At 36.5% G+C, this 10,283-nt stretch overlaps 1 protein-coding gene across 1 annotated transcript; it reads left to right on the plus strand.

The window, feature by feature from the left end:
- The first annotated feature begins 209 nt into the window (after positions 1-209).
- LOC107713793 (palmitoyltransferase ZDHHC3-like) lies at positions 210-10,047 on the plus strand. The gene is made up of 6 exons (XM_016519404.1): positions 210-466; positions 1,507-1,826; positions 2,382-2,506; positions 3,621-3,666; positions 5,251-5,415; positions 9,495-10,047. The coding sequence occupies exons 2-6, from the start codon at positions 1,527-1,529 to the stop codon at positions 9,708-9,710; spliced, it is 852 nt and encodes a 283-aa protein (XP_016374890.1). The 5' UTR covers positions 210-466; positions 1,507-1,526; the 3' UTR covers positions 9,711-10,047.
- The last annotated feature ends 236 nt before the right edge of the window (positions 10,048-10,283 follow it).

Consider the following 10,283-nt stretch of genomic DNA (forward strand, 5'->3'; position numbering starts at 1 on the left):
ACCAGATTAAAATTTTCATGAAGTAACAGGTTTAAATGATTATGTTTTTTTAATACTACAAAATATATCCAATAGAATAAAATCAATCTGAGATTTCAATACGGACAATGGGCTCTCTGAGCCTCCAAGCTCCCCCAAATAAAAGACCTCAAGTTTCAGTCTCCCAGGCAACGCCTAGCAATCCAAAGACTCATTTTCTAGAACTGGTTTCCATTTCGGATCGTGATCCGGTTGCGCCTCTAGTGAAAGGAGGTGTGGCTATCAGTTTCTCCAGTGAAGGGAGGAGCTGCCACCGTACAAAAATGCAGCATTTCACCAGCCCTCGTGCAATAATCGGGTAAACCACAATTTTTGTTAAAACACTAATCTCGAACATGCTCCCCTGTTAGCGTGGTCCATGCATTATCGGATCTTCTCGGCCTTGAGTGGGCGAGCAAACGCGAGGAGCACCAGTGTCGCCAAATATGTGAGTATCGCCATGGTCAGGTAAGCGCAGGTTTCTATACACAGCTGGCTTACTAAATTCAGTGTTATTCAGTCAAAATCGCTATTATGCTATACCCTTTCTATTTCATGAGATTTAATAATATGATAAACAGTGCACTTGGATGTTTTATGTGTTATTGATAGTATCTTGGCACAGTCAAGACGTAATTTACGCCACTGTGTTATTATGTCCCGTTTTTGATGCTTTGACTTTATAAACCAGATTTTGGGCTGTTTGGTGAAGTTGATTTTCTTTACATATTTTGAAACGCATAATGCTACTGTTAAATAATGTCAGGCACTCTTGAATAATGCATGACTGGCTCATTATGGACCCAAGTAGATAGGAATGTCATCAGTTGGCATAAAAGTTGGATGTATTGATTTGTGGACCATAAAGGGGGAAGAAAAAAAAACACTGGACCTACAGTGTGTCCTCTAGTGACATTGTTGGTTCTTCTCAAGTGACTGTGTCTGTATCTGTCAGACCGCAGCTTCCATACTGCTGTGTCCACTAAATATGACCTTCTGTGTCTCCTAAACCAGTTCTCAACATTCTTGACTCCAAGGCCTCCAGGGTTTACACTTTTACACTAATTTATTTCCATGATTTTTCTAGTAATTTTTAATTACAGGGTTTTTAATTATAAAATTAAATAATAATTTAAAATTATTGGTACTAGAGCTTGACATAGCTAGAAAAAAATATATTATAAAAATGCCCATAACCTTTTAGTATTTTATTAATTTCCATTACTTTTCCAGGTCTAGAAGTCACATTTTTAAAATTCCCTTGTATATCCTGGTTTTCCAAGACTGTGGGAATCCTGGTTCTTAAATAAAAATGACAGTTGTTTTCTGAGACTACTTGGTTGAGAACCACTGTCTAAACAAATATATACTTCTTTCTGCTCACCATCTTGTTTTGTGTGGTTTGTGAACTAAAAAAAAAACAGACTTTAGTGATGAAATTAGGTAGATTTATCCATCTTTGTCTCTTTTTTCCATTGCCACTGACAGGATGGCATCTCTGTGGTAGGATGAGAAGTCCAGTGCCGCGTTTCAGGGACGTTGAGAGGCAGGCCAGTGGCCTGCAGCCCACACAGTGTCTTCCTCCCTGTCATGAGAGACAGAACAACATGTGGTTCATCAGAGATGCCTGTGGCATCGTTTGTGCGATCATCACCTGGCTTCTCGTCGTCTTTGCCGAGGTCGTCGTGCTGTTCGTCATGCTGATTCCATCGAAGAGCCTCACCTACAGCCTGGTGAATGGCACCCTCTTCAACAGCCTGGCCTTCCTCGCCCTGGCGTCTCATTTCAGAGCCATGTGCACCGACCCGGTGGGTTTTTTACCCAAATAATAAATTCTTTCAGGGTGCCTGGTGGGTATGGGAGACAATTTCCCCCATTACAAGGGGATTCTGCTAATTCATGAGGGGAATTATAACACTTATAAACTATATTTAAACTATAACTTAATGTATTTTACAAAGAATAATAATAATAATATATATTTAAGTTCATAGTATTTTAATAGTATGTTAATAAATAACATTATTCATGTTAAAGATTCAGTTAAGTCATATAATTTGTAATCAATAACTAGTGTTATAATTGCCCCCTGAGCTCACAGCCAAGATAAAATCTTGTAATTTAGCTTCTAGCAACACCATTAATATTAATTATTTACCAACAACCTAGATATAAAATAGACATTCATTTAAATTCATTAGGTATCAAAACTTGTGTAAAAATATCGGGCATAAATGTCATCACTGTAGCATGTTAGTAGTGTTGTTTTTCCCCCTAGTGTACCCTAAATCTTCAGCAGGGTGTCATAAATGCTTCCCATACTACTATTAAAATGATGCTGAAGTTGCCTGATGCTTTCTTAGGGAGCCGTGCCAAAGGGAAACGCCACTAAGGAGTACATCGAGAGCCTGCACCTGAAGCCTGGCCAGGTGGTTTACAAATGTCCCAAGTGCTGCAGTATTAAGCCGGATAGAGCTCACCACTGCAGGTGAGAGAGGAGCATATGGAGACATAGATGCGTAACGGTAGCAGCACTATTCATCTTGGTCATATTAACATCCATGTTTTTTGTTTTGCTTTTTTGCTGCATTGAGATAATTTTAGATGAATATACAGCAGTTGGACAAAATAATGTGAACACCTGGGAAATCGGCCATATTTCATTATTAAGGACTTTTACCACCATCTGCCTTTAATACAGCTTCCAATACAGATTCATACAACTTCTGAACAGTCTCCAGTGGAATGTCATCATCTGCCAGTTGTTTCAGAAGTGTTGAAGGAATCTGCTTGGCCCTCTTCTCTCCAAAACTGCCCACAGTGGTTTGGTAGTATTCAAGTCAGGTGACTGAGCTGGCCAGGGTAGATGTTGACGTTTGTTCCAACTGTTCAGGTTTTATGATCATGACATCATATTTTAGCATTTGTGCCTGTGATTAAAATGTTAGCGATTGCAGCTCTTGCATGGATGCTGGCTTTGTGAAGTTCTCTGTAGTCGGTTTTGTGGAAACAGGGTCTTCAAGGTGAATATTGAGGTTTGCTGTCATTTTGTGGCAGTTGTTCTGTGTGGACACAATCCTCCTTGGTGTTTGACAGTCCCTATTATTCACTTTTGGTTTTCTCCCATTATTCCTCTTCGTTATGACGTGTTGTCATGCTTTATGTATGCAATCATAATCATAAAGACTGTGGAAAACCAGACAATAGCATAAAACACCAAACAATTGGGCTGTTAAGGTTACAGAAGCTCCTGCTAAACAGGCTCCCATGATTTGTCCTTTTTGGAAATTTGACAAATCACCCATTTCACACACGGATTGTACTGAACACAGTTTATACAACACTGATATACATCCTAGAGAATGTAGACAACAAAAAGATAATTACAATATTTGTTTTTTCATTGTTGCCTATGCGAATTATATTAACCATTATAATAATGGGTGTTCACATTATTTTGTCCAACCCCAGGACATGAAGCTGAATATTTTTGAAAACCATATCTTCAAACCATTGTTTTGATTACTGTCTTTCAGTTGAAGTGTTAAGGTGACTTTTTCATCTCTTTCTTTTCTCCACTCCCCTTTTCAAACTCATTTTAGTGTTTGTAAGCGCTGTATACGGAAGATGGATCATCATTGTCCTTGGGTAAACCTAGATGTCAGGGTCAGATGGCAAGCATGCAATTTAGAATGTTATCTACTGGAAAAAGCATTCAACCTTTGCAAATACAGATAAGTACTTCTTAAAGTGACAGTTCACCCAAAAATGTAAATTCTGTCATTTTCCTCAGCCTCGTTCCAAACGTCTATTTCTTTCTAGTACATTCTAATGAATACACTGGCCATTTTTTCCATTTGATTATAATGTAAATAACTTTTTTTTTAATCTCTAAAAAGCATGCTACAGCACTATGAAAGTATCATAAAAGTAGACCATTTTCTGTGTGCATGTGGAAGTTGATGTGTGTGAGAACAGGAAATTGCTGCTGTGCACTTTTTTTATGATGGACAAACAGTAGTATATACAGTATCTCACAGAAGTGAGTACACCCCTCACATTTTTGTAAATATTTTATTATATCTTTTCATGTGACAACACTGAAGAAATGACACTTTGCTACAATGTAAAGTAGTGAGTGTACAGCTTGTATAACAGTGTAAATTTGCTGTCCCCTCAAAATAACTCAACACACAGCCATTAATGTCTAAACCGCTGGCCACAAAAGTGAGTACACCCCGAATTGAAAATGTCCAAATAGGGCCCAAAGTGTCAATATTTTGTGTGGCCACTGGCCACCATTATTTTCCAGCACTGCCTTAACCCTCTTAGGCATGGAGTTCACATATAATGTCAGTTTTATTAGTACAAAAAGTGGACAGGTAAGGGGGAAGTGGTACATAAGCAAATGTTGTGAGCTGGATTCAAACACGCATTGTTCAGATGAGCGCCTCGAGTTTTTGGAGGACATTCTTATCTCCCTACCACAGCTCCAGTGATACTGTTATATGAAATTGCATTCAGCCTGGCATTAGTTTTTCAACCTGTGTTTGCTGCTGGCGTGCTTTTGGGAGGTTATTTAGAAGAGAAAAGCCTATGTTGGAATGAATTTCATCATCATTACCATTCAAAAGTTTGGGAACAGTAAGATTTTTCGAAGGAAGTAAATGGTTTTAGTCACTCTCAAGTTGTTTCAAACCTGTATGAGTTTCTTTCTTCTGTCGAACACAAAAGAAGATATTTTGAATAATGTTGGTAACCAAACAGTTGACGGTAGCTATTGACTTCCATAGTATTTTTTCCCATACTATAGAAGTCAATGAGTACCGTCAACTGTTTGATTGTATTTTTGATCAAATAAATGCAGTCTTGCTGAGTACGAGATTTCTTTCATAAACAAAAATAAATCTTACTGAACCCCAACTTTTGAACCGTAGCATGTAAATAGCAATCAAAAAACAGTGTTACCAATGGTGTTTTCAAACAGGTCACTGGTATATTGCTAACCAAGCTTGGCTAAACAATCGAACCTCTTAATGTGCTGATGTGTTTCGACACGTTGTGTTTCAGTTTGCACATGCACATACAGATGTGTTGCTGCTAGATATTCATACCCACAAACTCTCTTAACCCTTTTATTTTTCTTCTGGTTACAAGTAATTATACCCAGACAGAATGAGTCTGGGATTTTATAGTTGTGTTAATATATTGTATAGCTGTATGTGTGTTAAGGCTGATTGTGTTCCCTCTCCTCTCCTGACCCCAGAGTGCAGTACCTTCTCCCCTCCAGCCACTGTCATCCTCCTCATCCTCCTGTGCTTTGAGGGCCTCCTTTTCCTCATCTTCACCTCTGTGATGTTTGGCACCCAGGTCCATTCCATCTGCACAGATGAGACGGTAAGAGATTGCTTCCTTTCAGCAGTGGGCGAGGTAGTGCTTGTGGTCTGATAGGCATTGTTATTTTTAGGTTAATGCGTGTGGACACTTTTACCAAAAATGCTATCGTGCTTGAAGTGAAATGTTACACATATGCAACAAGTATAAGATCATTGTGTATTGAATAATAGTACACTAGCGTACATCCACACTGCTTATTTGGCACATTATTATTATTATTATTAGAATATCCTGTACATGATTACACATGATATTGACACTTGAGTCCAAATGATCCAGTGCTTTGGACAACAGACTTGCATAACACATAGTCTGTTTTCTTCTAACAACTGACCTGAAAAACACAATCCACACATATTCCTGGCCTATAAATGCAGCTAGATCATTTAAAACTTATTCTCTTTGTTGGACTTCAGTAGTGTTTGTGTCTGTACTGTGTCCACTAGATGCCTTTGATAATTGCAGGTGTCTATCTGCTTGGAATGGCATACTACTTGTACTACTTCTGCAGTATGTACACTATTGTTCAAAAGTCTGGTGTTAGTAAGAAACTGATACTTTTTAAAATTGAAATTGATCAAAAGTTACAGTAAAAACATGTATAATGTTCCAAAGGCTTTCTATTTCAAATAAATGCTGTTCTTTTGAACTTGCTATTCATCAAAGAATCCTGAAAAAAAAAAAATAACATTTTGAAACTTTGATAATAACAAGAAATTTTCTTGAGCACCAAATCAGCATATTAGAATGATTTCTGAAGGACCATGTGACACAGAAGACTGGAGTAATGATTCTGAAAATTCAGCTTTGCATCCCAGGAATAAATTACTTTTTAATATATATTGAAACAGAAAACTGTTGTTTCACAATATTACTGTTTTATTGTATTTTTGATCAAATAAATGCAACCTTGGTGAGTCTTTCAAAAAAAATTACATCTTACTGACCCCAGATATTTGATGGTAGTGCATAATGGGTTCAGTATGACAATTCAATGCGTTCATTTTGAAAAAAGTAACAAGTAAGGTACTTTTATTTTATTTTAAAAGTATATGTAAAAAAAACGGGTAAAAATATAATGAAAATAAGACATCGAATACTGGATGCAACCCATCATCCTGAAATGCAGTGCGCTCAATTTGACCTGTTTTCCTAGTGTGATAAATAAACCTGAAATAAAACTTTCTTTCTTGAATCTTTAATTGTTTGGAATATTGAGAGTCAAGGCATTTTTACATAATATTGGACAAACAGTTTAAAATCTCATTGTAGCATATTACTGTTTGGAATACATACCGTTATATAATACATTATGCTTCACAATCTTTTTATAAAAATAAGTGGGCAGTATTCAGTGTATACTGCACTGAATGGACTAATGACTGGCATGACTGTTCACTATGAAAATCACACTATATCAACTTATCGAAGACAAAGATATGGTTAAAGTTCAGTGTTTATGGAATGGGCCAGTTGTTCTTTTCCTCTTTTGTTTTGTAATATTCACACACTCTGAAGTCTCGGTTATCTCTTGTTTTTAGGGCATAGAGCAGTTGAAAAAGGAAGAGAGAAGATGGGCTAAAAAAACAAAATGGATGAACATGAAGGCGGTATTCGGACACCCCTTCTCGATAGCATGGTTTAGCCCGTTTTCCACACCCGACCACGGGAAAGCTGACCCCTACCAGTATGTGGTCTGAGCTCAGCAAGCTTTAAGCTAGAGACTCGAGTGCACTTGGACTGACCTTATAAAACGGCGTCTTTTAATTTGTTTGTAATCCCGACTTGAGCGGAGCATTTGCCAGTGAGCTGAAATCACCTTCATCTTCTTTTTTTCAGGGGACAAATCATTGCATATCCAATTATCCTTACCTCTATTTATTTCAATTAAAAACAGAAAGCGGAAGCTTTCTCATGCCATAATCTCAAGCATCTTTGCCTAGCTACACCGAAATGAAGATGAATGTTGCGCAGATAATAGAAGCCAATTTATGCTAATATAATCACTATTGTAATCTTGCCAGTCTGTCCACAATGATAACCTACTTTCTGAAGGTACTTTTAAATGTTCTGTTAATTCTTTATACTTAGGTACAGTATAGTACTCCTGCCCTTTCCTGGTTAACAACATAAGAGGACTGACAACCATTCGCTAAAATGGTTTATTATGCAGATAAAATTTATTATACAGATAAAATAAATGTTTGAAAGGTCATTTATACCAAGGACGATAACTGTAACGATAACTATAAATCATTCGAATTCTATGAAAATAGTGAAGTCCACAGCACAGCAACTTTATAACAATAACGACACCGAGGAACAATATCATTGGAATCACTCTCCGAACTAATTTTTCCAGCTCATGAATTACTGAAAACAGTGACAACCAACCAGACTTTAAAGAGATCAAGCATTTATAAGCACTTCTAAAAAAACAGAACCGTTGTTGAGGACATACAGTTATAGTTATCCTTATATTTATCATTCTTGGTGTGAACAGGCCTTAACATTATTGACTTTGGCTGTATAGAAAATAGTATATAAACAATATAGGATGTTTAACAGGGGTATAAATATGTTCTGACAAAGCTTGGATTCAAATGATTCCGTACTAAATTATGCAGTCATAGCATGTAATCATAATTTGGTTTGATTATTTTATTTTTTAAAAATGGTAATTAACAGAAATGTAGCTAAAGGGACAGTTACTGTAGTTGAATATTGTCAAAGCGATACACTAGTTTTTACATTGACAAGTATTGCACAACAGAATTGATCTATTATTCAATTCCATAATCAGTCAGATCATTTCTACACCCCTCAATCTTAACACTGAAAATAATTCCATTGAAATGATAAAGACTTTATAAAATGTGTTTTGAGATATTATGGGTACATTTGCTGTTATACATACGATTTTGAGTGATAACAGTACTTATGTTACTCAGCTTCCCTATCAGATTTACTGTACTTCCTATACTCGAAACACAATCTGTATTTTTTTTAGAGCTGATTCACATGGTATGTTTCCATAAAGCTGGTTTGCAGAAATGTTTAAGAAAGGAACAGGCTTAAGAAAGTTGTGTGTTCTCGACCACTTAATTGATTTACCATTGTTGCCATTGTTTTGGTTAATTGCATTTTACATTTTATTAATGTATATTTTTGTTATGATGAACGGATGATATGTGCTTGAACTTTTAAGTGTGTATGAAAAAGACAGTCATTCTGTTCTTCTTTGACAAATGGTAAATTAAAAACCTGAACACTCGGTCATTAGTATGTGACAATGTGTTAAAGTGTCTGACAGTGGATTTCCTAAGTGCGCAACCACATTTGAATCCATCTCTGCTTCTGAAAAGTCTAAAATAGGGATGACATGAAAATCAGCATCTGAAATACCATTCGCATTGCAAAATCACTCTGTTGCAATTTCTCAAGAGATCCAAATGTGTTCAAATTTGCTTGGCCTCTATCTTCCTGTCCACTTCCTGTCTGTCTTTAACACTAACCTAGTTTCCTCCTTTTTTATATATATTTTTTTATGTTGTTTTAGGAGTAGTTCCTTTGCTCAGAAATATCCAATCTTTGTTTTTTGTTTTTTTGGGGAATTAAAATTGATGAAAAAGCAACTAATTATATTTAGTATTAAATTAGGCTGATGTCCCTGTTTGATTGGTCTGAGATGGAGGTAAGCTTTGATTGCTACCGGTATAAAGACACATTCGTTCATTTGACACAATGCATGCTATTTAAAATGGTCTATTTTTGTGAAGGCATGCTGCATGCTTCATGTGTTTTTAATTTGTGCCATAAAGTGAAAGTCGAACCATTTCTTCCAGTTTCTATTAAAGATTAAACACCAGCAGCACGCAGGTGCATGAGAAAAATTAATCGCTTCCTGTGCCTTTTTTACCATAGTAACCATTTGCTTTCCTTTTCAGTTCAATGTGTGGAATTTAAGTTGTCTTTTCCTCTTTCTTTTGTTTTTGCCAATATGGATGTTGTTTTCCATTTATTTATGGATTATATTATCTCTTTCAAGAATCACAGAGGTGTTATTTTTCTTTGTTCAGGGCATTGAAAAGTTGAAGTGTGAAGACCCTACATGGGAGAAGACTCCATCCTGGGAAGCTATGAAGTCAGCGTTCGGAGGGCCTCTTTCTATGGCCTGGTTGAGCCCTTTCACAGATCTCTCCTGCCAGAAAGATACTTCGGATCCTGTTCCCACGTTCCCACAGGGAGAGATCATTGAGGAGGATGTGATTGAGATTCCTTTGGAACCTCATTAGATCAAAATGTGTTTGTTGCTTAAACTCTGAGACTCAAATGGCACATTTCCTGCCTTGGACTCGCAAAGAGACTACTGTGGACATTTGAATAATAATAATAAAAAAAAAAAACACATTTATATACTGTACCAAAGTGCCTTAAAACAGTTTTTAAAACCAAAAATACATCTTGCTCTTCTAAAGAGAAACTTATACTGTGCATAGAGAGACTGAGCTCCTAACAGACTGACATAACGTGTACTTCATAATGCCAGCTGTTTCTTGAGCAGGGATGTCATTTAGTTTGGTGTATCTACATGTTTGACCTGACCTAGAATATTAAAAAATATTAAGTGACTGACTGTAAGTGAATTCTTTCTTATAGCACACTATCAAGATGAATCAGTGTGTGTTTGTGTATATATATATTATATATAAAAACTGTGAACTGTATAACTAATGTCTGAAATGCCTTAATGTATCCTACATGGCCTGAAATTGAAACACACTATGAAATGGCTGCAAAGCAATAAATATACAAATTCAGGTGCAGGATTTGACAATATAAACATATGGTGCTCATTTGTAGACCTG

This window comes from Sinocyclocheilus rhinocerous, unplaced genomic scaffold, assembly GCF_001515625.1.
Source record: "Sinocyclocheilus rhinocerous isolate Xijiao unplaced genomic scaffold, SAMN03320098_v1.1 scaffold779, whole genome shotgun sequence".
NCBI classification, from domain to species: domain Eukaryota; kingdom Metazoa; phylum Chordata; class Actinopteri; order Cypriniformes; family Cyprinidae; genus Sinocyclocheilus; species Sinocyclocheilus rhinocerous.